Source organism: Acanthochromis polyacanthus, chromosome 4 (assembly GCF_021347895.1).
Source record: "Acanthochromis polyacanthus isolate Apoly-LR-REF ecotype Palm Island chromosome 4, KAUST_Apoly_ChrSc, whole genome shotgun sequence".
NCBI lineage: Eukaryota > Metazoa > Chordata > Actinopteri > Pomacentridae > Acanthochromis > Acanthochromis polyacanthus.
This window is the reverse complement of record NC_067116.1, coordinates 32,130,585-32,158,076: the sequence shown is the minus strand read 5'-3', so window position 1 is coordinate 32,158,076 and position 27,492 is coordinate 32,130,585. Positions and strand designations below refer to the sequence as shown.

The window sequence follows — 27,492 nt, the reverse complement described above, 5'->3', positions numbered from 1 at the left end:
AACAGACAACTTGTGTGATGGAATTCTAAAGTACAGAGGACATATTCAAATATTAAGACCACTAAGAGCGGTAGTGTTAAGATTCAGTAGAGGACAAACATTTGATTGAAAGAGGAAGGTCATTTTTGGGCCTTTTTATTGACAAACAGCAGTGAGAAAGACAGTTCACTGTTTATCCTGCATCACTATTCCGTTACATATGCGAATAAAGGCTTTTTTGCCTTTATTGTAGAGGACAATGGAGAGAGAGACAGGATATGTGGGGAGAAGAATGGGGGAAGGAAAGGACCATGAGCTAGATTCGAATCCACGGCCGCTGCATCGTTGACTACAATTCCTGTTCATGGGTCACCTGCTCAGCCAGTTTAGCTATAGGGGCGCCCATAAAAGCTGTGCAGAGAATTTAAGACATTTGAAGGTGGAGAAGGAGCAGAGATGTTCTGAAATGTTGCCAAGATTCCAACCCATGCATGTGCTTTATGAACACATAAAAGAACCTTAAAAACAACAGAACAGTCGTGCAAATAGTTCTGGTTTATCTGCTCAAGTATTGACACATCTGCCAGCTAGTCTTTTTCTGTCATGTTAATATAAAAAGACATTTTATTGGTTGTTGACAATAAATGTTCTAAAAACCACCTATTTTCTACTGAATGTGCAAAACTGCTTAAGTGCCCATTCTCCAACAACACTATCAGCTTTCTCCCTTAAGTATCCTCATCAAGTCCAGCCAAACTTGTTGTTTACATACGAACCATAACTATTATTCTATCTGCTCGTGCAAAGTTGACTGAGAAAGTAACAGCTAACTGGGGACCTTATTAAGTGTTTAGGAAATATGCCTCAATTCCTGTTTGCATGTCTTGCCATCAACTTAAGTTGCTGCTATGTGGTTTGGATGCTCTATTCAGCCCTTTATTTACTCAGGGAAGATTTAGTGAGTGCTAATATTATGCTCAGTGACTGCCACACACACACACACACACACACACACACACACACACACACACACACACACACACACACACACACACACACACACACACATTCCTGTACTTGCTGCATAGTGAGGACCGAGTGAAAAGGCTCACAAAGTGAGAACCACCAGTTCTGTTAGATGTAGAAACATACAACAACTACTTTTGGCCACTATGTGGTGCCCTTATCCAACACACTGCCTTAGATTTCATTTAACACCAACATTTAGAAAAAAGTTTTGAACCAGCTGAGTGAGGACCAGGCACTGGCTTTGTTTTTTTTTTTTTTAGAGCACAGAATATTGATTTTCATAAGACACTGTTATTACAATTAAGCCTAGTATTATCAATTCAGTTTGCAAAATAACACAATTTCTTATTAAGTCATATCAATTCTGTGTGTTTTTTTCTATGTAAAGCACAATTACAATAGTAGTCTAAACTGGTTGTTGATTTGACAGTTAATGAAACTAGACATTGGTTGGTCATACAATTTGATTAAGATGTAATATGATTAAGACCTTTTGTGTTTCAACATACCTTTTATAATAAATTGAATGTGAACTTCAGAAGTGCATGCTTCTTTTTTCAGAAAGCTATTCCTGTTCTGCAGTATTAAACACAAACATGACAGACTCAATACATAATGAACAATAATAAATCCAACTGGTAAACACCGGATTGTTTAATATCCAGTCTTGGCAACCAAAAACTCCAGTTCCAAGCCTCTTCAGTTGTGCAAAGTGCAGTAAATATTAATATATTGCACCTATTCAAAATGCAGCAGTTTATAACAATAATACTGAACATCCAAGTGTGTCCTGAGACATCTTCTTCAAAGGTAACAAACTGCAGGTGTCAATTCCTCAACGCAAATTGCTGTTTAAAAAATCTGCTGTGCTGTAGGGCATGGCTAAAGGGGCTCCTAACAAATGAACACACGAACAGACAATAAACCCTTTAAAACACAGGCCTCTCATCTCAGTGTCCTCCCTCTGTTGTAGTCTATAAACTCAGAATGTAGGCTTTCACTTGATTTTGACAATTTCATTGTAGACAAAATATTTCACGTCTGTCCACCGCCGCGCTCTTAGGACTGAAGACTCTTTGTCAATACACATCAGACAGTGCTGCTTTGCTGGAACCTTCTTCAGTGCGATGAATTTGCCAAGGTGTCGTTTGACTGCAGACCTCTCCTGGTCGTTCCAGGGTCTGTTACCTTGTTTCTTCACTTCCATTTCTTGAGGATCTACAAAATAAAAACCAAAAGGAGATTATTAGTAGTTGAGTTGATAATAAACTGAGACCTTATTGAAGTTATAATACTATCTGAACCCTGCCATGACTGACCAATAACAACAACATAATAAAAAATGTAGAAGTTGCATTGATTCACTACTTAAAAAATATGTTTTAAGCAACCACCTTCAAACAACTTAGCTGACTTAAACGACACGTTAGTAACAGGATGTATACTCAAGGGATGATTCATGTGCGTTTGGCCATTATTTTTTCTAATAAAGTCCATATAATTGTGTCTCTCCTTGTCTGTCCCAAATATTAATGTGTTGTTTGATCCCAAAACATTTAAATTAGGATCGAGATAATTCTTACATGCAGAAGGTGGCAGTAACAAAATGCTAGCAGCCATTAAACCCCAAAGAAGATTTCAGATGCATCAGACTGTGCATCTGTGAGGCCACTCTCCTCCCTGACCTTTATTCAGCTAATTTTGTCAGAAAAGGTGCACTGTGTGTTTTTTGAAAAAGGTAGGAGGACATTTCCTCCATTTGTAACTGAGTGGTGAGATTAGTTTCTGTCCATACTTTCAAATATCAGTCTTAAATTACCACAGTTTGATCCCTGATAGCTGTTTCAGAGCTGTTGAAATTACTGCCGAAGCAAACCTACGATGTTACTGCTATTAAAAGCTTAACATCACTGAACCAAAGGTAGGACTCTGTTATGAAGCAGATATAGGAAATGCTACATGTTCGCAAGCAAGTAAAAATAGCTGGTTAAACGACAAAATATTCCGGCCTGTTCAGTTAGGACCAACTTTCAACATCAACTTTACAGATACTGAAATAAAGCACCAGTGAGGGGCTGTACGCTTGAGGTAATGTTACCACCTCACATTCTAAAGTTGTGTAAGGTGGTAAATAGCACCACAATGACCTGTTTCTACATTAACAGAATGTAGCAAGATCAGTTTATATGTTTGTTGCAATGTTTACATCTAAAATAAAAGTTTAAAGAGACAAATTTGCTGTTAGATGGTTGGACGTATGACTCAGAATGATTGATAGAATAGTTTTCTGTATATTGATAAATAATTAGAGGTCTAATTCTATGCATTATACTTGCTATTGTATTGTTTATAATATTTAGCTCTGTTCACACCGAGGATCCATAATGAGACAAGATGAGATGATTTTACAATGTTGCATTGAGAAGCTGCAGCAGGGTGAACTTTCAGTTGCAGAGTGGCTAATGGGTGATAATTATTGAACACAATACACCGTCTACTCTCATTGCAGTTACTGCTTTCGTTGTTTGAATTTAGGTGTACCATTTTACAACTACAGATAAGATATTCATTGAAATGCCAAATGTAAAATATGTAACCTGTAAATATATTCTTAAACTCCATATAACAAAACTTATTTAATTTGGGAAAGCTGAAATATCTCTTGTTGATCAGAAGTTTTTTTAGTTGGTTTAATTTAGAATAACTGTTACTACTGCACTAATTAATTACCTTGTCACAGAAATTGTTATTCAATAGACATTGAAGTTAATGTTTCAATTGAGAATAGACACTGCAACACTACTTTAATCACCAGTCCTTTCAACTACAAGTCACAGTGACTTGTGCAGTAAGTCCCACTTACAATGTTCTCAGAAAACATATATGCCTGAAACATATCAGGGTCAGGCATATGGGTTCTGTAAAGCATCTTGAGACAATCTGAGCTGTATTTGATGCTACATAAATAAAACTGAATTGAATAACTATTTAACAGAAATTCATCTATTCCATCTTACCAACATCACTGCATTCTCGTGTAATTGTAGTCTTCTTTCGGTCCTTTTGAGGGGATTTGGTGGCAATAGTCTGTCTGTCCTCTCCATCTGAGAGAGATGACATGTTAGTATAATGAAAATACATAACATTTTGCATTTAGCGCTTGTCTTGTCACTTAAGTCTTTATCACATGAACTCACACCAGTCATCATCGTCTTGTTGACACTTTCGTTTATGTACAGCTTTCCTTCGTCTCCTAACACGCCTTTTTCGATCCTTTTCATCTGTTAAAGAACACAGGCATATGGTAAAATAGTGACAAAGTAGATGCAGTTTCACAACAAGGCCAACAATGCACAAGAGCATGAGCCCCAGACAGGTTTTTATGGGTGTAGCAACCTTTACGTTTAGGCATGTATTAGTTTTTAAACTTTACCTTGTTTAAGCATCTCTACATGCATAATTTTGATATTTGCCGTTAGCTGTAAATTTTCTGCTTCAGAAAATCCTCTGAAGGCCACCTCCATTGTTAGTATAGATTTATGGTCATTTATGTTGAAAAGATGTGAAAACAAATCAAATCTCTCATTAGAAATGCAAGATTTGAAAGTTACTAAGCAGGAGTAGCTGATCTTTTTGTATTTATGCTAACATGGTTACTCTTCTACTAGGTATTAAAATTCACTTCATACATATTAACAGTAGAGCTGGCTCACTAGACCAAGATCAGTAAAATTTGTTCAAGATACAACATTACCAGTAGGGAGGTGAAGACAAAACTACATGATTTAGTCAGGTGTAGCCTCTCTGGCATGTTTGAGGACAAGAATAAAAAAAGTACTGAACCTTCACAGAATGAGATTTTTACTTGTGCTTACCATGCTCAGAGTCCCTGCTATCTTCATCATCACCATCATCATCTTGTCTTGTGGTTGCAATCCTCTTTGGTTTGTCAACAGCTGGGCTTCCTGAAGTTGAGTGTGGCTCCTGTCTATCTGTAAAAGATGTCATTAGCACCATAAAAATACTAAACACAACCAAACTGATTGTTGACACTTACAGTGCCTTGTGAAAGTATTCGGCCCCCTTGAACTTTGCAACCTTTCGCCACATTTCAGGCTTCAAACATAAAGATATAAAATTGTAATTTTTTGTCAAGAATCAACAAGTGGGACACAATCGTGAAGTGGAACGAAATTTATTGGATATTTTAAACTTTTTTAACAAATAAAAACCTGAAAAGTGGGGCGTGCAATATTATTTGGCCCCCTTGCATTAATACTTTGTAACGCCACCTTTTGCTGCAATTACAGCTACAAGTCGCTTGGGGTATGTCTCTATCAGTTTTGCACATCGAGAGACTGAAATTCCCGCCCATTCTTCCTTGCAAAACAGCTTGAGCTCAGTGAGGTTGGATGGAGAGCGTTTGTGAACAGCAGTCTTCAGCTCTGCCCACAGATTCTTGATTGGATTCAGGTCTGGACTTTGACTTGGCCATTCTAACACCTGGATACGTTTATTTGTGAACCATTCCATTGTAGATTGGGCTTTATGTTTTGGATCATTGTCCTGTTGGAAGATAAATCTCCGTCCCAGTCTCAGGTCTTTTGCAGACTCCAACAGATTTTCTTCCAGAATGGTCCTGTATTTGGCTCCATTCATCTTCCCATCAATTTGAACCATCTTCCCTGTCCCTGCTGAAGAAAAGCAGGCCCAAACCATGAGGCTGCCACCACCATGTTTGACAGTGGGGATGGTGTGTTCAGGGTGATGAGCTGTGTTGCTTTTACGCCAAACATATCGTTTTGCATTGTGGCCAAAAAGTTGGATTTTGGTTTCATCTGACCAGAGCACCTTCTTCCACATGTTTGGTGTGTCTCCCAGGTGGCTTGTGGCAAACGTCAAACGAGACTTTTTATGGATATCTTTGAGAAATGGCTTTCTTCTTGCCACTCTTCCATAAAGGCCAGATTTGTGCAGTGTACGACTGATTGTTGTCCTATGGACAGACTCCCCCACCTCAGCTGTAGATCTCTGCAGTTCATCCAGAGTGATCATGGGCCTCTTGGCTGCATCTCTGATCAGTCTTCTCCTTGTTGGAGGTGAAAGTTTAGAGGGACGGCCGGGTCTTGGTAGATTTGCAGTGATCTGATACTCCTTCCATTTCAATATGATTGCTTGCACAGTGCTCCTTGAGATGTTTAAAGCTTGGGAAATCTTTTTGTATCCAAATCCGGCTTTAAACTTCTCCACAACAGTATCTCGGACCTGCCTGGTGTGTTCCTTGGTCTTCATGATGCTCTCTGCACTTTAAACAGAACCCTGAGACTATCACAGAGCAGGTGCATTTATACGGAGACTTGATTACACACAGGTGGGTTCTATTTATCATCATCAGTCATTTAGGACAACATTGGATCATTCAGAGATCCTCACTGAACTTCTGGAGTGAGTTTGCTGCACTGAAAGTAAAGGGGCCGAATAATATTGCACACCCCAATTTTCAGTTTTTTATTTGTTAAAAAAGTATAAAATATCCAATAAATTTCATTCCACTTCACGATTGTGTCCCAATTGTTGTTGATTCTTGACAAAAAATTAGAATTTTACATCTTTATGTTTGAAGCCTGAAATGTGGCGAAAGGTTGAAAAGTTCAAGGGGGCCGAATACTTTCACAAGGCACTGTACATATTACAGTGACAGTAGAGCCTTAAAGGTGCATTTCTAATGATACTGTCAAAAGCTATGGCAGGCTGCAGAAAACATAGTTATATTCTCTATTTCCATTGACAATAATATATGTATGTTCAGACCTTATCATACAAGTTAAAAACACAGTTCAGGTAGAAGGGAAGTGATAATGTTGCAGGTGGTGTATAGTTCAGTGCAACAGTGTAGTTTAGGGAAGCTGTCACCTCCAGCCCCTGTCGTATATTTTTCCATAAATTTAACAATATGTCTGTTGTTACACACGACTTAAAGCCATTATCATTTGCATTCTATAATGTATGGAGATATTCAGACACACTGTCATCAATGGGATAGCTGACAGTAACTACTTAATATTTAGACTGTGCAGTATTTTATACTTTAGATGTATATGTTTTGAGGATACACATTTGTATTTGACTGATACTTTGAAAATGTAAATAACCAAAAAGGACTTGAATCAAAAATACTAAACTCTGATTTCGAACACTTCATTCATGCCAGGGTTACAGACTTACCATCATCATCATGCTTTTCTGGAGTTCTCTCTTTTTGCATAACAGGTGGCCTTCCACCCATCTCCTGATGCACCACTCCATCTATAAACGAACATGTTTTGATAGAGTTGAAGTTCTTACATCTGCATCTCAGAAATACGCCAATACTAGAGTCAAACAAGATCCAAGTTGGATAAAAACATTACCTGTGTTTTCAGTGCTTTGACTGGTGTTATCACTCCCATCACCCTCATCAGTGCCATCATCATCTCCATCATGTCTTCTTGCAGTCTGCCATTGTCCCTTTACAAGTGACCTTGCTGCAGCTGAATGTGGCACCTCTCGATCTGTGAAAGATGTAATTAATGCCATGTAGATACCAAGCTCAGTTTCAAGACTCTTCACTTGTGTTAATATTGCCTGGAATTACCAGAGTCATCATCATCATCTTCATCATGTCTTCGTCTTGTGACAGTCTTCTTTTGCCTCTGAGCTGATGAGCTTGTGGTGGACAGCTGTTCTCCATCTGATGAAGCATACATTAGACACATAGACAATCACTCAACATATCTATTTTTTCTGAAAAACTATAGATGTACAGAAAAGCTTCAAGCCTCAACTCAGTCAAGCAAATAATTTGTTCTTTTTTTTTAACAAACATGCTCAAGCATGGATGGTAGATGAATTTCAACTGTGAGCTCAAACAGACAGAAATCTTAATTAGAGCTATCAAGTGAAAAATTAAATTGTCTTAATCAAAATAATAAGGTGTGATTAATCATCATTTATCGCAGTCTATTATTGTGATTAACAAGTCACAAATTTAAAAACATATTTGAAATACTCAAAACGATTTGTATACTGACAGTCAATAGTAACTTTGAGGTAGAAATGTACACAGAATTCTGCTTGTAGGGGGGTTGTAATTATTCATTGTGGATTTACTGATGATCGAGTGCCCTGGTAGTTGAGATAATGATGAGTTGTCATTTTGCCAGGATTCATTGCACATGGGTTGGTCACTTTGCAAAAGTGAACCAAATACACACCAAGCAATACTCAGTGAGTATCTGCACAATGTGAGAATGGGTTTTGAAGGCCTATATAAAGGCCCAAAAAAGGCCACCATTGTTAGTCCAGTGAACAGCATCATGCCGCGTCTATCACATGAACAACATCTCCAGACACTGGGTATGGTGGAGGCCGCTTTGAGCTACAGTGATGTATCCAGGCGTATGGGCTGTTCCCAACCCACAATCAGAAGCCTGGTCCAAAGCATGCGCCGACGGATTGCTGCCTGCATCGAAGCAAATGGAGGCCATACTCGGTATTGACTGTTGTGACTTTGTGTTTGGCAGGTGCCATTTTCTTTTGTGAAATTCTTTATTTTGAAATCATTCTCGAAACTTTAGATTTTTTGTTGCTGTATACCAATATGCTAAACAAATGATTCACATGAAGAAAATCCAGTTTCGGGCTTCAAAATAAAAAATATGTTGAAAAATATGGTCTCAAAGTTTTTAATGACTGTCAGTGTACTTTGGAGGAAATAAAACAACCATTTCTTTTGTTCCGTTTATTTTAGTTAGTTGTTCATAAACTAGCTAACATAAAGCCATAGGTAAATAGGGAGAAGCCACTCACTCTGGCTCTTATTTAGAATGAGAGGCTTTTCTCATATAGGCAAATGCACTGGACAAAGAGAAAAGGAGATCTGTATAAGTAAAGGAATTACTAATCAGTTCATTCCCATTTTTTCACAAACTAGCTTTCTGACTAAGGCATTTCTTCCTGATCCATTTTCGTTACTTTAAATCCATGAGAGAGAGATCTCTCAGATCAGAGCCCTCATGTGTCTGGGATGGTGACAGGCAGCTGTCTGTCAGGCTGCAGCATCCTGCACACAGACGCAGAGCACAGGAACACTCACTATTTTTAACTTACTGATATAATTACTCTTATTCTCTTCTGTGGAAAGCTGAGAAGGACACTATGAAAGATCACCATAAAAAAGCCCTGGTGAATGGATGTATGCCATGTATGTATGTGTTTTTGTGTATCGTTACCATGGAAGGAACTGGTGAAGTACCCGATCTCGGTATCACCAGATGATAAATGACTGTGGTGCTTCTCTGGTGCACTGTGGCAGGATGACTGGGACTCCTGTGCAAGCACCTCATCTTCACTGAATGCTAGTGATGATGGTGGTCTGTAGTCTGCATCAGATCCACTGTGACTGGATAACAGAGACTCCTCAGTGAGCACCTCATCTTCTCTGGATGGTGATGGTGCTGATGGGAGGTAGCAGGCTTTATCAGGTTCATCACTATGCCTCCCTTTGAGAGGTGTATGTTCATCTGATGAGCGGCAGTGGTCCTTTTTGGCCTTCACAGCAGAGCAAAAGAGGGAAAAACAGGAGAAATGATCAATTCTGCAGATACATTAGTGTATGATTCAGTATGAAACCTTTACATTACCATGTCTCAAAATCTCTCAAAGACAAATACATCTTGGATTGGGAGGCTGTAACTTTAAAATATTTAGGTATAATACTCACAAAAGTTACATCTAAACTATTCCAAACAAACTACAACCCATTATCACTAGCAATAAAATCAGACATACACAGATGGAATCTCCTTCCCTTCCTAAATTTGAACTCAAGAATTATTACAGTGAAAATGAACGTACTTCCTCGACTACTATATTTGTTTAGAACATTACCAATAAAAGTGAGGGACAGTCAATTTAAGGAATGGGATAAATGGATTTCCCGCTTCATATGGCAGGGGAAAAAACAAGAATTCGCTACACTGTCCTGCAATTAAGTAAAGAAAAGGGTGGAGCAATGCTTCCATGTTTAAAATATTATTATTATGCTTCCCAAGTTGTTCCTTTATTGCAGTGGTGTAATCCAGATTTCTATATCCCCAAAATTGCCTTTACAAGCAGCAATTGCAGACAAAAGACTAGCAGAACAGCTAGAAGGTGTTAATCCATGTCTCGACCATACATTTAAAATATGGCATAAAGTAATTAAAATTTGTGAAATAGGAAAAATGTTAAAAAGCTTTAGATGGTGTGCCTATGACACAGATTTCCAACCAAACAAAGATGATAAAAGATTTCATACTTGGATAGAAAAAGGACTGACAACTTATCTTTCCTTCACACACAAAGGGACATTACAGAATTTCCAGTCCTTGCAAACTAAGTTTGGTCTGGAGCAGAGAGACTTCTTCAGGTACCTCCAGATACGTGACTATTTTAACAAGCATTGTAAAAGTTCACAACTGTCATTGACAGAATCAGATTTTTTCAACATTTTAAAATTGGCTTACAATTCCTCATTAAAAAAAGGAATTTCTAAATTATGTAATGGGATGGTAAATGCACAAAACGAGAATACTTTGCATATTAAAAATAAATGGGAGCATGAAGCAGGAATTGTAATTTCAAATGAGAATTGGGAAAAAGTTTGTATCTTACAGTGGACTTCTACCAACTCGTTGATGTGGAGGGAACACTATTGGAAGAACGTTATAAGATTCTTTAGGACCCCATGCCAGGGGAAATATAGAAATATAAATGCAGAATGTTGGAGAAAATGTGGATCGTTAGAAGCAAATCATTTTCATATATTCTGGGAATGTCCTAGATTGCATCAATACTGGTCCGGAATTCATAAAGCTCTGAATGATGTCTTTAAAGTTCAAATTCCTAATGACTTTACCAATCTATATATGGGTCTGGTTCCAACCCTGGACAGAAGAAGGGATATAAAATTGTTACAAGCACTCTTAGCAGCAAATAAGAAGTCAATTACAAGAAAATGGCTGAATTTAACCCCACCAACTTTTGAGGATTGGTTGGGAACAGTTAAGGAAATATTTATAATGGAAAAATTGACATACTCTCTACAAATTCAAAAAGACAAGTTCTACCTAATTTGGGACAAATGGATTCATTTTATATCCCCCATTCAGAATGACTTTATATGACTAAAGCCTTGACCTTTCTTGTACAATATTATTACTGTATTTTCCACTCATGTGTGTATATATATATATATATATATATATATATATATACATGGGGGGGGGGACTATGATAAAGACGACTTAAAAATTCTCTAATGCTATCAACCTTTCTAATAAAAAACAAAAATTAAAAAAAAGAAAAAGAAACCTTTACATTACCAAAGAAAGGCCCACACCTCTACAGCTACCTACCTGTGAAAATTACCTATCACTGTCTAAACAACATATGGCATGTTTTTTCTTGTTGGACTCTGGCCTTCCAGAACATGTCAGACAGTTTGATCAGACTGCTTTAGGTTGTACTTGCCTAACTACTATATTACCATTAAAACCACACTGGTGATTGAACTACTAGTCTTTTAATAGGCCTACATGCACCAGAGTTCAGAAATCGGACACAAAAGTCTTCCAAACAAATTGCTGTGTAATCTAAAAAAAAGTCTGACTGGGTCATGTGTGCTACATCAGGTCATGGAGCTTTAACAATGACAGCCAGTGAGTGAAAACAAATCAATCATTATTACAAATAAGTTAATGAACGTGCAGACTGTGGATGTTACAGCAGCCACAGGTGATGCTCATTCAGACAAATTTTCCGTATATGTTTCAATCCAACAGCAGGACAGACAAGTTATAATGTTAATAACAAAAGTCTGCATGTTTCTGAGAAGCTGTGAAGCTACAACCTGATGCTAACAACACAAAACGCTGCTAACGTTAGCCTGTAGTCAGCCTCATTCATTATTTATTAAACTTTTCACGGAAGAACCTGGTCTCTAGCCAGATTGAAACCAGCATGGTTTAATACAGTAGACTGAGCAGTAACACTGGCTTGAAGTTAGTTCATATATTAGCTCAGATATATTAGCAACCGGACGTTATTTTGGCTGCAGGTGCTTTAGTTAGCCTGGTGAGCTCATCGGGGCTAACAGGAGAAGGTGCAACTCTCCTCATGTTGTCTGCATGCTCCTCACATAATCCACAGCCACAAGTTATCTCTCAGCCTCCATTTGCTGCATTATGTTTTCATTTTGTCTAAATAAACTAAATAAATAAGCTAAATAAACACACAGCAGCCTGAGCAACCTAACATAGGTATTTTGAACAAATTCTACACTGTCACTGTCATTACATTTCATTAAACTACACAAAGGAACCTTAAAATTATTTCAAGTGCAGAGAAAAAAATTATTTACCTGAGCATTTTCCATTCTCTCTTCACACTTTCGGTGGTGCTTCCGTAAAGTTCCAAGTCGTCTTTTAAATCTGTCCATGTCAAATGCTGCATGTCGGAGTCAGAGGAGAGACCAGGTGCATGAAAGGGGGAGGTGCTCGGGCAAGTCCCAGCGAGCTGACCTCTTCACCTCGCTTCTCCACCTCTGATTGGATAATTGGTGAACAAGCCATCAGCATGGGGGGAGGGGGTGAGCACACAGGAGCAGCTCTGACCCTGAAAACTCATCTTAAAACTTCATTAACCCTTTCATGGCCATGTCTTTTAAAATTTCACCTAAAACAGCATCAGAAATTCACACAAATCCTAAAACTATAAAAAGGGACACCGAATTTAACAATTCTGAATAAAACATTTGGCTTCTTCATTTATTTATTGAGGAAATTTAAGTACAAATTTTTAAAAAATTATAAATGAGTGGAGAATCATTTTAAATTCAGATTATTAGATTCTGAGTAAAAAAGTCAATTAAGTTACTTCTATAAAAGTTTGTGTTACTGAGGAGAAGTCTTAAAGAAAATGTTTATCTGTCCTATAGATTTCCATATACTGTGAAGCTGTTCTGTAGACCCAGGATGGCTGCATACACATTGATTTTCCTTTCATTTTCACCCATCGGTATTTGCAGAGGTGCTTAGGACTTCTCCGAAAGCAAATTCGACTTGTTTCCATCAGGCCTATCAAGATTTTGGTCCAGGGGATTCAGTGGCATGCATGATTATCATGATCTAAATTGAATTTTAAGATGCATAGAGACCAAAAATTTCTTTCCACAAAAACAAACAAACAAAAACACAACACCTTATCATCATGTTGGTGGGCAGTAGCACACACAGATAATGTGCATGTGAAATTAGTACTGTAAGCTCCACAGCTGGTGGACATTTGTGCTGTGAAATATTTGGTACATTAGTTTATATGTGCAAGTAAAGAACAGTAAGAACACTGCACAGCGTTTTTATAGCCTAAACCTTAGTAGTAAGCTTGGTGAAACATGTAAGTATAAAATAGAATCCAAAGCATGAATTTTGAGCCAAATCTAATCAATAAATAATGTCCACGGGCTAAACCAAATGGCGTAGGCCTACATGTTATTGAATTTATTCATTACATTGTGTCGTTATCTGAGCTCTTAACATATTTGTGTAGTTACTGACGATATCTATTCAATAAATAAACAACCTCAGACGGATTTTAGTGCCCCGGAGATTACAAATATATTCTTCCTTGGAATTCGGCACCCCCGTTTTTGAGACAATCCGGATGTTATTGCTCGCTCCCGACAAAAGCATGAGTTTTTTTTTTAATATTTTGGATTTCGATTTATTAGATAATCAACAGATTGACATAATTTCCTGGTGGGTGTGTTTATGCAGCTTATTAAATACTTTTTTTCCCCATGAAATAAAGTACAATCCATACATCATGGTCCGGTGATCATTGTTTGCTTTGTTCACTGACAATAAAGTATTGCTTTAGGACCCAAGATCAAGCATGTACAGGTTGGTCCAAATCAGTCAAAGAATCTGTGAGATTTTGACCTTAATTGGCACTTTGAACATTAAAGGGGCACACTTCCAAACTACAAGATGGTACCATCTGCCCCCCTGTTGATCTAGGAGGCTGATATTGTATATACCGACTCACGGGGGGCCGTAGTACTTGTGGTGAAGGTTTCGTCCCGTTCGGGTAAAAAATGAGGGTGATGGTCTAATTCCACTGGCAGAAGGCTCTCAGGGTCTAAGAGTCTGACAAGACCTGATTTTTCCAACATGAACACTTGGTCAGATTTTTCTACTTGGACCCCGGGGCTGATCTTTTAGTATGTTATACTAGGCTATATTTGGAGCTGAACTGTGGTGGTTTGGAGTCTCTATGACCTTCCTGTGACCCCTGGCGCAGGGTCAAAGTTTCACATTTTTGGACTATGAAGCCCCACAAACCGGTCATTTTTGCATCAAATGAGCTGAAACTTTCAGGGGTGATTCAGGTCACCTTGGTGAACAATTGATTTGAAGCACAAGTCTCTAGCTTGTTCCTGGAGCTACTTCCGGTTTGGGAGGGGCTAGCAAAACGGTTCCACTGGATTTTGATTTTACATGTTTCAGAGGTACCAGATCCCAGGTTTCAGCTCTCTGAGTGTTACAGAAGAGAAATGAGAGCAAAAGAGGGACAATTATGAAAAAATGTGTCTTTTTGGCCCTCATTCCTTCTTCGTGGCCCCTGGAGGTCTGAAAAGGTGCATGAGCGTTCACATTAGCCTCTATATCTAGAACCTGTGCAGTTTGGTCCAAATTGGTGAAGGAATGTGTGAGATTTGGACCTTTTTAGCCCGTTTTGAAGCATTTGGACATGAAAGGGTTAACGGTGGAGTGAGAAACGGGGCCGTGCTCGGTCCCCTTTTGAGCTAACTCTCTGAAAAAAAATATGCAAGGTCAGGGGGTGGTCTAGAAGGAGCGTGTCCGATTTGGTGTCGCTAGACCCAAAAATGACCGAGCAGGAATGTTTTTTACACGTTTGAAAGCATCAGGCTTCACTACTACTACTAGGCCTCACTGCTGAAAAACGCGGGTTCCCGTGGGGCTAGCCCCTTGTAAACAGACACAGTGCTTCATGTGACTGCTCTGAACAGGCCCACGCAATATCAGACTTGAATTCCACTGGGAATGACTTTTATGACACTTGATATGTTGCACAAAATGTCTCCTTCATTTGAAGTCTTCAGATTTAGTGACCCTTGACCCCTTCAAAGGTGTTTTCACTGCAGACTTGCTCCCAGAGCATTCAGCACACCCTGTTCTATGACTTTATGCACTTTTGTGCACTTTGATTGATGTTCTCACACTGTTTCTCATTCATTTTACATTTCCATCTTAAAAAAGGCCCCTGTTCCAGTGTCTTTTTTGCTCCTATTTTGCCGTTGTAGGTCCTGGTGGTCTGAAAACATACACCAGTATTGCTTTAGGACCCAATATCAAGCATGTGCAGGTTGGTCCAAATCGGTCAAAGAATCTGTGAGATTTTGACCTTAATTGACCTTTTGGACATTAAAGGGGCACACTTCCAAACTTCAACATGGTACCATCTGGCCCCCTGTTGACCTAGGAGGCTGATATTGTATATACCGACTCACGGGGGGCCCTAGTACTCGTGGTGAAGATTTCGTCCCGTTCGGGTAAAAAATGACCGTCTAATTCCACTGGCAGAAGGCTCTCAGGGTCTACCAGTGTGACAAGACCTGATTTTCCAATATGAACACTCGGTCAGATTTTTCTACTGGGACCCCGGGGCTGATCTTTCAGTATGTTATACTAGGCTATATTTGGAGCTGAACTGTGGTGGTTTGGTGTCTCTATGACCTTCCTGTGACCCCTGGCGCAGGGTCAAAGTCTCACATTTTTGGACTATGAAGCCCCACAAACTGGTCATTTTTGCATCAAATGAGCTGAAACTTTCAGGGGTGATTCAGATCACCTTGGTGAACCATAAATTTGAAGCACAACTCTCTAGCTCCTTCCTGGAGCTACTTCCGGTTTGGGAGGGGCTAGCAAAACAGTTTCACTGGATTTTGAATTTACATGGTTCAGAGGTACCAGATCCCAGGTTTCAGCTCTCTGAGTGTTACAGAAGACAAATGAGAGCAAAAGAGGGACAACTATGATAAAACATGTCTTTTTGCCCCTCATTCCTTCTTCTGGGCCCCTGCAGGTCTGAAAAGGTGCATGAGCGTTCACGGTAGCCTCTATATCTGTCCTGTGCAGTTTGGTCCAAATTGGTGAAGGAATGTGTGAGATTTTGACCTTTTTAGCCCGCTTTGAAGCATTAAAGTGTTCACGGTGGAGTGAGAAATGCACTGGTGCTCGGTCCCCTTTTGAGCTAGCTCTCTAAAAATACATATGCAAAGTCAAGAGGTGGTCTAGAAGCGGCGTGTGCGATTTGGTGTCTCTAGACCCAAAAATGACCGAGCAGGAAGGATTTTTGACGCTTTTGAAGGCCTCAGGCTTCAGTACTACGAGCTGCCGGCGCTCCGTGTTCAGCGCGGGAACTCTTAAGTACACATACACCCGAACCCTTCACTTAATTTTATTACCACCTCACACTACAACTCATGAATCCACTACCACGGATCCACGTGAAGCCCATGCACAACCGCACCCTACTTCATCTAGTCCGACCGTTTGGTGGTTTGTTATTGTTATTTTTTGTTGTTTGGTTTTTTTCACAGCCAGCCGTACGATCAGCCTGTTGTCGTCTCGCCCTTTGGGCTCACACCCTGTCTTCTTCCATTCAACCCGCTACCTCACAACTCGTTTGCTAAATAATATTATAACAACACCCCACATATCCTGATTAACTCTGTGGCCCTTTTAGCCGACAACCTCCAGCGATGGCGTATGTGTCGGTGTAGATGTCCATATGCTCGCTGGTAAATTGACGCCTGTATGCAAAACGGTCTCCGCAACGATCGTGTCGACCGACAAGACGAGGCGGCGGATATACGGCTCATGCGCACGTTGTGTACAGCGTACCATGATGGCAAGTGAGATCGCTGGAGAACGTACTGTCTACGAAGGCACGGTGTACGCGACCAGGGTTGTCAACATCGACGAGAGCGGCGGCGAGACTGCTGTTTGCACGTACGAAAACATGCTAGTCGAAGGCAACGTGGAGTATCAAGTGTGGCCAATGTGGAAAAAGGCATCGTGTTATCCTTGCACATCGCACGATGAAAGGCGATCGTCTAAAACGGACCTGATCGTCTCCACCTCGTCAGCTGCCGTGCGGTTCTGCGAGCGCTCTCATGTAACCACAAAGGGCGTGGTGGACATAACATCCTCGGAGGGCTCGTCTCGCGGTCCTGTTCCGCGAGCTACCGACGGCGGCCTGAGTGTACACGTGGAATCCCGAGGCTCCGTAATCGTGTACACCGATCGCGACGACCCAGCCGTGCCGTACAACGGCACCCGTATCATCGCATCCAACTTCATCGATCCAAACGTACCCGATGTCCACTGTGCTTCGTGGACAGATATGACCCGACCCGACTGTACCAAGATTGAACCTGATGAGGACGGCGGCATAAGGAACATTCACGTCAAGGGCTCCGTGATAATAGATCATTACGTTACCGTTGACGACAGTAACCCGGACCGGACCGTTTCTTGGTACATGGGAGAAGGTGCCTTCCGATGGTTTCGACCACAGGATGCCGCAACTTCTTTGGCCGAACCAGATGATGTCGCAGCATCGGGAGACGTCGTCGTATCTCGGGGTAACGCATCAGTGCTTCTACACGCAGACGGAAGGATCAGAAACAGAGGAGCCGTGTGGGTGTTAGCTGGAAACCGTTCCGGGCCCTTGCCTACGCGACTCGGGACCGTTGTTGTCTTTGGCTGACATAGCGTAGCGCTTGTTATGCGACCATATGTGTTGTGTGCTGTTTTGTTTTGTATCACTTTTTTGTTTCAGTGTTTCGATTAAAACAAGAAATAAAACAGATGAAGAGTGCATATAAAACTTTCTCCAGTGGCTTGGACTGTTGTTATTGTCTGTGTATATGATGTATTATACGTTATATGTTATACGGGGGCCTAGTTGGTTCACCTAGATGTTTCAGTCCATGCAGTTGTTATGATGAGTTATGCAGTGACAAAGAAATTCCAAATTCTCATCTGTGCCATGGGTCACAGATGAGAATGTGGAAGCGATTCCAAAGGCTCATATTTCAACAATCAAAGCAGATAGAGAGCTGAGTCTTAGTTTGTCTGAAAGTGCAAAGTGAGCTGAGTCTGACACGGGTGTCGGCATCAGTCTGTGTAGTTGTTACGATGAGTTATGCGGCGAAACATTTTTTCCAAATTCTCATCTATGCTATATGGACCAGAGATGAGAATGTGGAAGCGATGTCAACATCCAAAGCAGATAGAGGGCCGAGTCTTAGCTTGTCTGAAAGTGCAAAGTGAGCTGAGTCTGACACGGGTGTCGGCATCAGTCTGTGTAGTTGTTACGATGAGTTATGCGGCGAAACATTTTTTCCAAATTCTCATCTATGCTATATGGACCAGAGATGAGAATGTGGAAGCGATGTCAACATCCAAAGCAGATAGAGGGCCGAGTCTTAGCTTGTCTGAAAGTGCAAAGTGAGCTGAGTCTGACACGGGTGTTGGCATCACTCTGTGTAGCTGTTACGACGAGTCATGCGGCGAAATTTTTTTCCAAATTCTCATCCTTGAACACGCTACCATCTGGCCCCCCGTTGACCTAGGAGGCCGTTGTCGGATATACCGACTCACGGGGGCCCTAGTACTTTTGATTAAAATTTCGTCCCGTTCGGGTAAAAAATGACCGTCCAATTCCACTGGCAGAAGGCTCTCAGGGTCTACCAGTGTTACAAGACCTGATTTTCCAACATGAACACTTGGTCAGATTTTTCTACTGAGACCTCGGGGCTGATCTTTCAGTATGCTATACTAGGCTATATTTGGAGCTGTACTGTGGTGGTTTGGTGTCTCTATGACCTTCCTGTGACCCCTGGCGCAGGGTCAAATTTTCACATTTTTGGACTATGAAGCCACACAAACCGGTCATTTTTGCATCAAATGAGCTGAAACTTTCAGGGGTGATTCAGGTCACCTTGACGAACAATTGGTTTGAAGCACAAGTCTCTAGCTTGTTCCTGGAGCTACTTCCGGTTTGGGAGGGGCTAGCAAAACGGTTCTACTGGATTTCGATTTTACATGTTTCAGAGGTACCAGATCCCAGGTTTCAGCTCTCTGAGTGTTACAGAAGAGAAATGAGAGCAAAAGAGGGACAATTATGAAAAAATGTGTCTTTTTGGCCCTCATTCCTTCTTCGTGGCCCCTGGAGGTCTGAAAAGGTGCATGAGCGTTTACATTAGCCTCTATATCTAGAACCTGTGCAGTTTGGTCCAAATTGGTGAAGGAATGTGTGAGATTTGGACCTTTTTAGCCCGTTTTGAAGCATTTGGACATGAAAGGGTTAATGGTGGAGTGAGAAACGGGGCCGTGCTTGGGCCCCTTTTGGGCTAACTCTCTGAAAAAACATATGCAAGGTCAGGGGGTGGTCTACTAGGAGCGTGTCCGATTTGGTGTCACAAGACCCAAAAATGACCGAGCAGGAATGTTTTTTTACACGTTTCAAGGCCTCAGGCTTCGTAACTACTAGTAGGCCTCACTGCTGAAAAAAACGGGTTCCCACGGGGCTAGACCCTTTAAAACAGATACAGTGCTTCATGTGACTGCTCTGAATAGTCCCACAAAATATCAGACTTGAATTCCACTGGGAATGACTTTTATGATACTTGATATGTTACACAAAATGTCTCCTTCATTTGAAGTCTTCAGATTTAGTGACCCTTGACCCCTTCAAAGGTGTTTTCACTGCAGACTTGCTCCCAGAGCATTCAGCACACCCTGTTCTATGACTTTATGCACTTTTGTGCACTTTGATTGATGTTCTCACACTGTTTCTCATTCATTTTACATTTCCATCTTAAAAAAGGCCCCTGTTCCAGTGTCTTTTTTGCTCCTATTTTGCTGTGGTAGGTCCTGGTGGTCTGAAAACGTACACCAGTATTGCTTTAGGACCCAATATCAAGCATGTGGAGGTTGGTCCAAATCGGTCAAAGAATCTGTGAGATTTTGACCTTAATTGGCACTTTGAAGATTAAAGGGGCACACTTCCAAACTTCAACATGGTACCATCTGCTCCCCTGTTGATCTAGGAGGCTGATATTGTATATACCGACTCACGGGGGGCCCTAGTACTTGTGGTGAAGATTTCGTCCCGTTCGGGTAAAAAATGACCGTCTAATTTCACTGGCAGAAGGCTCTCAGGGTCTACCAGTGTTACAAGACCTGATTTTCCAATATGAACACTCAGTCAGATTTTTCTACTGGGACCCTGGGGCTGATCTTTTAGTATGTTATACTAGGCTATATTTGGAGCTGAACTGTGGTGGTTTGGTGTCTCTATGACCTTCCTGTGACCCCTGGTGCAGGGTCAAAGTTTCACATTTTTGGACTATGAAGCCCCACAAACCGGTCATTTTTGCATCAAATGAGCTGAAACTTTCAGGGGTGATTCAGGTGACCTTGGTGAACAATTGATGTGAAGCACAAGTCTCTAGCTCGTTCCTGGAGCTACTTCCGGTTTGGGAGGGGCTAGCAAAACACTTCCACTAAATTTCGATTTTACATGTTTCAGAGGTACCAGATCCCAGGTTTCAGCTCTCTGAGTGTTACAGAAGAGAAATGAGAGCAAAAGAGGGACAATTATGAAAAAATGTATCTTTTTGGCCCTCATTCCTTCTTCGTGGCCCCTGGAGGTCTGAAAAGGTGCATGAGCGTTCACATTAGCCTCTATATCTAGAACCTGTGCAGTTTGGTCCAAATTGGTGAAGGAATGTGTGAGATTTGGACCTTTTTAGCCCGTTTTGAAGCATTTGGACATGAAAGGGTTAATGGTGGAGTGAGAAACGGGGCCGTGCTCAGGCCCCTTTTGGGCTAACTCTCTGAAAAAACATATGCAAGGTCAGGGGGTGGTCTACTAGGAGCGTGTCCGATTTGGTGTCACAAGACCCAAAAATGACCGAGCAGGAATGTTTTTTTACACGTTTCAAGGCCTCAGGCTTCGTAACTACTAGTAGGCCTCACTGCTGAAAAAAACAGGTTCCCATTGGACTAAACCCTTGAAAACAGACACAGTGCTTCATGTGACTGCTCTGAATAGTCCCACAAAATATCAGACTTGAATTCCACTGGGAATGACTTTTATGATATTTGATATGTTACACAAAATGTCTCCTTCATTTGAAGTCTTCAGATTTAGTGACCCTTGACCCCTTCAAAGGTGTTTTCACTGCAGACTTGCTCCCAGAGCATTCAGCACATCCTGTTCTATGACTTTATGCACTTTTGTGCACTTTGATTGATGTTCTCACACTGTTTCTCATTCATTTTACATTTCCATCTTAAAAAAGGCCCCTGTTCCAGTGTCTTTTTTGCTCCTATTTTGCCGTTGCAGGTCCCGGTGGTCTGAAAACATACACCAGTATTGCTTTTGGACCCAGTATCAAGCATGTGCAGGTTGGTCCAAATTGGTCAAAGAATCTGTGAGATTTTGACCTTAATTGGCCTTTTGGACATTAAAGGGGCACACTTCCAAACTACAAGATGGTACCATCTGCCCCCCTGTTGATCTAGGAGGCTGATATTGTATATACTGACTCACGGGGGGCCCTAGTACTTGTGGTTAAGATTTCGTCCCGTTCGGGTAAAAAATGACCGTCTAATTTCACTGGCAGAAGGCTCTCAGGGTCTACCAGTGTTACAAGACCTGATTTTCCAACATGAACACTTGGTCAGATTTTTCTACTGGGACCCTGGGGCTGATCTTTTAGTATGTTATACTAGGCTATATTTGGAGCTGAACTGTGGTGGTTTGGTGTCTCTATGACCTTCCTGTGACCCCTGGCGCAGGGTCAAATTTTCACATTTTTGGACTATGAAGCCACACAAACCGGTCATTTTTGCATCAAATGAGCTGAAACTTTCAGGGGTGATTCAGGTGACCTTGATGAACAATTGATGTGAAGCACAAGTCTCTAGGTCATTCCTGGAGCTACTTCCGGTTTGGGAGGGGCTAGCAAAATAGTTCCAGTGGATTGCGATTTTAGATGTTTCAGAGGTACCAGATCCCAGGTTTCAGCTCTCTGAGTGTTACAGAAGAGAAATGAGAGCAAAAGAGGGACATTTATGAAAAAATGTGTCTTTTTGGCCCTCATTCCTTCTTCAGGACCCCTGGAGGTCTGAAAAGGTGCATGAGCATTCACATTAGTTTCTATATCTAGAACCTGTGCAGTTTGGTCCAAATTGGTGAAGGAATGTGTGAGATTTTGACCTTTTTAGCCCGTTTTGAAGCATTTGGTCATTAAAGGGTTAATTGTGGAGTGAGAAACGGGGCCGTGCTCGGGCCCCTTTTGAGCTAACGCTCTGAAAAAACAAATGCAAGGTCAGGGGGTGGTCTAGTAGGAGCGTGTCCGATTTGGTGTCACTAGACCCAAAAATGACCGAGCAGGAAGGATTTTTTACTCGTTTGAAGGCCTCAGGCTTCGTAACTACTAGTAGGCCTCACTGCTGAAAAAAACGGGTTCCCATGGGGCTAGACCCTTGTAAATAGATACAGTGCTTCATGTGACTGCTCTGAATAGTCCCACAAAATATCAGACTTGAATTCCACTGGGAATGACTTTTATGATACTTGATATGTTACACAAAATGTCTCCTTCATTTGAAGTCTTCAGATTTAGTGACCCTTGACCCCTTCAAAGGTGTTTTCACTGCAGACTTGCTCCCAGAGCATTCAGCACACCCTGTTCTATGACTTTATGCACTTTTGTGCACTTTGATTGATGTTCTCACACTGTTTCTCATTCATTTTACATTTCCATCTTAAAAAAGGCCCCTGTTCCAGTGTCTTTTTTGCTCCTATTTTGCTGTGGTAGGTCCTGGTGGTCTGAAAACGTACACCAGTATTGCTTTAGGACCCAATATCAAGCATGTGGAGGTTGGTCCAAATCGGTCAAAGAATCTGTGAGATTTTGACCTTAATTGGCACTTTGAAGATTAAAGGGGCACACTTCCAAACTTCAACATGGTACCATCTGCTCCCCTGTTGATCTAGGAGGCTGATATTGTATATACCGACTCACGGGGGGCCCTAGTACTTGTGGTGAAGATTTCGTCCCGTTCGGGTAAAAAATGACCGTCTAATTTCACTGGCAGAAGGCTCTCAGGGTCTACCAGTGTTACAAGACCTGATTTTCCAATATGAACACTCAGTCAGATTTTTCTACTGGGACCCTGGGGCTGATCTTTTAGTATGTTATACTAGGCTATATTTGGAGCTGAACTGTGGTGGTTTGGTGTCTCTATGACCTTCCTGTGACCCCTGGTGCAGGGTCAAAGTTTCACATTTTTGGACTATGAAGCCCCACAAACCGGTCATTTTTGCATCAAATGAGCTGAAACTTTCAGGGGTGATTCAGGTGACCTTGGTGAACAATTGATGTGAAGCACAAGTCTCTAGCTCGTTCCTGGAGCTACTTCCGGTTTGGGAGGGGCTAGCAAAACACTTCCACTAAATTTCGATTTTACATGTTTCAGAGGTACCAGATCCCAGGTTTCAGCTCTCTGAGTGTTACAGAAGAGAAATGAGAGCAAAAGAGGGACAATTATGAAAAAATGTATCTTTTTGGCCCTCATTCCTTCTTCGTGGCCCCTGGAGGTCTGAAAAGGTGCATGAGCGTTCACATTAGCCTCTATATCTAGAACCTGTGCAGTTTGGTCCAAATTGGTGAAGGAATGTGTGAGATTTGGACCTTTTTAGCCCGTTTTGAAGCATTTGGACATGAAAGGGTTAATGGTGGAGTGAGAAACGGGGCCGTGCTCAGGCCCCTTTTGGGCTAACTCTCTGAAAAAACATATGCAAGGTCAGGGGGTGGTCTACTAGGAGCGTGTCCGATTTGGTGTCACAAGACCCAAAAATGACCGAGCAGGAATGTTTTTTTACACGTTTCAAGGCCTCAGGCTTCGTAACTACTAGTAGGCCTCACTGCTGAAAAAAACAGGTTCCCATTGGACTAAACCCTTGAAAACAGACACAGTGCTTCATGTGACTGCTCTGAATAGTCCCACAAAATATCAGACTTGAATTCCACTGGGAATGACTTTTATGATATTTGATATGTTACACAAAATGTCTCCTTCATTTGAAGTCTTCAGATTTAGTGACCCTTGACCCCTTCAAAGGTGTTTTCACTGCAGACTTGCTCCCAGAGCATTCAGCACATCCTGTTCTATGACTTTATGCACTTTTGTGCACTTTGATTGATGTTCTCACACTGTTTCTCATTCATTTTACATTTCCATCTTAAAAAAGGCCCCTGTTCCAGTGTCTTTTTTGCTCCTATTTTGCCGTTGCAGGTCCCGGTGGTCTGAAAACATACACCAGTATTGCTTTTGGACCCAGTATCAAGCATGTGCAGGTTGGTCCAAATTGGTCAAAGAATCTGTGAGATTTTGACCTTAATTGGCCTTTTGGACATTAAAGGGGCACACTTCCAAACTACAAGATGGTACCATCTGCCCCCCTGTTGATCTAGGAGGCTGATATTGTATATACTGACTCACGGGGGGCCCTAGTACTTGTGGTTAAGATTTCGTCCCGTTCGGGTAAAAAATGACCGTCTAATTTCACTGGCAGAAGGCTCTCAGGGTCTACCAGTGTTACAAGACCTGATTTTCCAACATGAACACTTGGTCAGATTTTTCTACTGGGACCCTGGGGCTGATCTTTTAGTATGTTATACTAGGCTATATTTGGAGCTGAACTGTGGTGGTTTGGTGTCTCTATGACCTTCCTGTGACCCCTGGCGCAGGGTCAAATTTTCACATTTTTGGACTATGAAGCCACACAAACCGGTCATTTTTGCATCAAATGAGCTGAAACTTTCAGGGGTGATTCAGGTGACCTTGATGAACAATTGATGTGAAGCACAAGTCTCTAGGTCATTCCTGGAGCTACTTCCGGTTTGGGAGGGGCTAGCAAAATAGTTCCAGTGGATTGCGATTTTAGATGTTTCAGAGGTACCAGATCCCAGGTTTCAGCTCTCTGAGTGTTACAGAAGAGAAATGAGAGCAAAAGAGGGACATTTATGAAAAAATGTGTCTTTTTGGCCCTCATTCCTTCTTCAGGACCCCTGGAGGTCTGAAAAGGTGCATGAGCATTCACATTAGTTTCTATATCTAGAACCTGTGCAGTTTGGTCCAAATTGGTGAAGGAATGTGTGAGATTTTGACCTTTTTAGCCCGTTTTGAAGCATTTGGTCATTAAAGGGTTAATTGTGGAGTGAGAAACGGGGCCGTGCTCGGGCCCCTTTTGAGCTAACGCTCTGAAAAAACAAATGCAAGGTCAGGGGGTGGTCTAGTAGGAGCGTGTCCGATTTGGTGTCACTAGACCCAAAAATGACCGAGCAGGAAGGATTTTTTACTCGTTTGAAGGCCTCAGGCTTCGTAACTACTAGTAGGCCTCACTGCTGAAAAAAACGGGTTCCCATGGGGCTAGACCCTTGTAAATAGATACAGTGCTTCATGTGACTGCTCTGAATAGTCCCACAAAATATCAGACTTGAATTCCACTGGGAATGACTTTTATGATACTTGATATGTTACACAAAATGTCTCCTTCATTTGAAGTCTTCAGATTTAGTGACCCTTGACCCCGTCAAAGGTGTTTTCACTGCAGACTTGCTCCCAGAGCATTCAGCACACCCTGTTCTATGACTTTATGCACTTTGGTGCACTTTGATTGATGTTCTCACACGGTTTCTCATTCATTTTACATTTCCATCTTAAAAAAGGCCCCTGTTCCATTGTCTTTGTTGCTCCTATTTTGCCGTTGTAGGTCCTGGTGGTCTGAAAACATACACCAGTAATGCTTTAGGACACAATATCAAGCATGTGCAGGTTGGCCCAAATTTGTCAAGAATCTGTGAGATTTTGACCTTAATTGGCCTTTTGGACATTAAAGGGGCACACAGTGTGTCCTCTGCTTGTCTTGAATCATAAATCAACATCAGTAAATTTCTCGTTCCTTAATAAGAGATGTAAACGAGATGCCATATGCATTCAATATTCATTACGGTACTGGATGGTTTAAAAAAAAAAAAACTTTATTGCACTATGTCAGTGAACAAAACAAACAACGAACACCGGACCATGATGTATGGATTGATTTTCCTTTATTTTCACCCATCTGTATTTGCAGAGGTGCTGGGACAGGTCTCAGTGAGCTGACCTCTTCACCTCGCTTCTCCACTTCTGACTGGATAGTTGGTGAACGAGCCATCAGCATGGGGGAGGGGGTGAGCACACAGGAGCAGCTCTGACCATAAAAACTCATCTTAAAACTTCATTAACCCTTTCATGGCCATGTCTTTTCAAATATCACCTAAAACAGCATCAGAATTTCACACAAATCCTAAAACTATACAGAGAGACACATAATTAAATAATACAGATCAAAATATTTAGCTTTTTGATTTATTTACTGAGGAAATTTAAGTACAAATTTAAAAAAACATTGATAAATGAGTGGAGAAACATTAAATGCAGATTATTAGATTCTCTGAGTAAATAAGTCAATTAAGTTACTTCAATAAAAGTTTGTGTTACTGAGGAGAAGTCTTAAGGAGAATGTTTATCTGTCCTACAGATTTCCATATACTGTGAAGCTGTTCTGTAGGCCCAGGAAGGCTGCATACACATGATTTTCCTTTAATTTTCACTCATCTGTATTTGCAGAGGTGCTTAGGACTTCTCCGAAACCAAATTCGACTTGTTTCCATCAGGCCTATCAAGATTTTGGTCCAGGGGATTCAGGGGCATGGCATGATTATCATGATCTAAATTGAATTTTAAAATGCATAGAGACCAAAAATTGCTATCCACAAAAAAACCAAACAAACAAAAGAAAAAAAAAAAACACCTTATCATTTTTGGCGTGCAGTAGCACACACAGATAATATGTGCATGTAAAATTAGCACTGTAAGCTCCAGAGCTGGTGGATTTTTGTGCTGTGAAATATTTGGTACATTAGCTTATATGTGCAAGTATAGAACAGTAAGAACACTGCACAGCGTCTTAGTAGTAAGCTTGGTGAAACATGTAAGTATAAAATAGAATCAAAAGCATGAATTCTGAGCCAAATCTAATAAATAAATAATATATACAACTAATGTTTGAAAGGGGACCTCTGACAACAACACCATGTAAAATAACATATTAATTTAGGCCTAATATGAAATTTTCATGGTCACCTATTTATGGCCTTCATGTCTTTGTGTCAACCAAAACTGTTAAAATGAATAGTCATTTAAAAATGGTGAATTGTAAACATTTTCTTGGGTTCAGGCTACTTCACAT

The 27,492-nt window shown here is 41.0% G+C and overlaps 2 protein-coding genes across 10 annotated transcripts in view; both read right to left on the bottom strand.

The window, feature by feature from the left end:
* The window catches only part of lpp (LIM domain containing preferred translocation partner in lipoma), a 212,197-nt gene that overhangs the window by 157,809 nt on the left and 26,896 nt on the right, over positions 1-27,492 (bottom strand). The window lies entirely within an intron of this gene.
* On the bottom strand, positions 1,642-25,804 carry LOC127533644 (sarcoplasmic reticulum histidine-rich calcium-binding protein-like). Of its 6 annotated transcripts, none has more exons than XM_051947258.1 (10): positions 20,485-25,804; positions 12,449-14,366; positions 9,279-9,597; positions 7,643-7,738; positions 7,419-7,559; positions 7,234-7,314; positions 4,884-5,000; positions 4,206-4,289; positions 4,026-4,112; positions 1,642-2,226 (listed from the first exon to the last, which is right to left on the bottom strand). In XM_051947258.1, the coding sequence occupies exons 2-10, from the start codon at positions 12,524-12,526 to the stop codon at positions 2,006-2,008; spliced, it is 1,224 nt and encodes a 407-aa protein (XP_051803218.1). In that variant the 5' UTR covers positions 12,527-14,366; positions 20,485-25,804; the 3' UTR covers positions 1,642-2,005. The 6 variants fall into 6 exon arrangements, with proteins under 6 accessions (XP_051803218.1, XP_051803217.1, XP_051803220.1 ...); XM_051947257.1 differs by having other exon boundaries at positions 12,449-14,809; positions 22,408-25,804; XM_051947260.1 differs by having other exon boundaries at positions 23,445-25,804.

Coding starts and splice junctions, on each gene's coding strand:
- LOC127533644 (XM_051947258.1), bottom strand. CDS start 12,526: ATGGACAGATTTAAAAGACGACTTGGAACTTTACGGAAGCACCACCGA. Junction 5,001..7,233: donor AGAAAAGCATGATGATGATG/GTAAGTCTGTAA, acceptor CATCTTTTACAG/ATAGACAGGAGCCACACTCA. Junction 2,227..4,025: donor ACGAGAATGCAGTGATGTTG/GTAAGATGGAAT, acceptor TTTATTTTGTAG/ATCCTCAAGAAATGGAAGTG.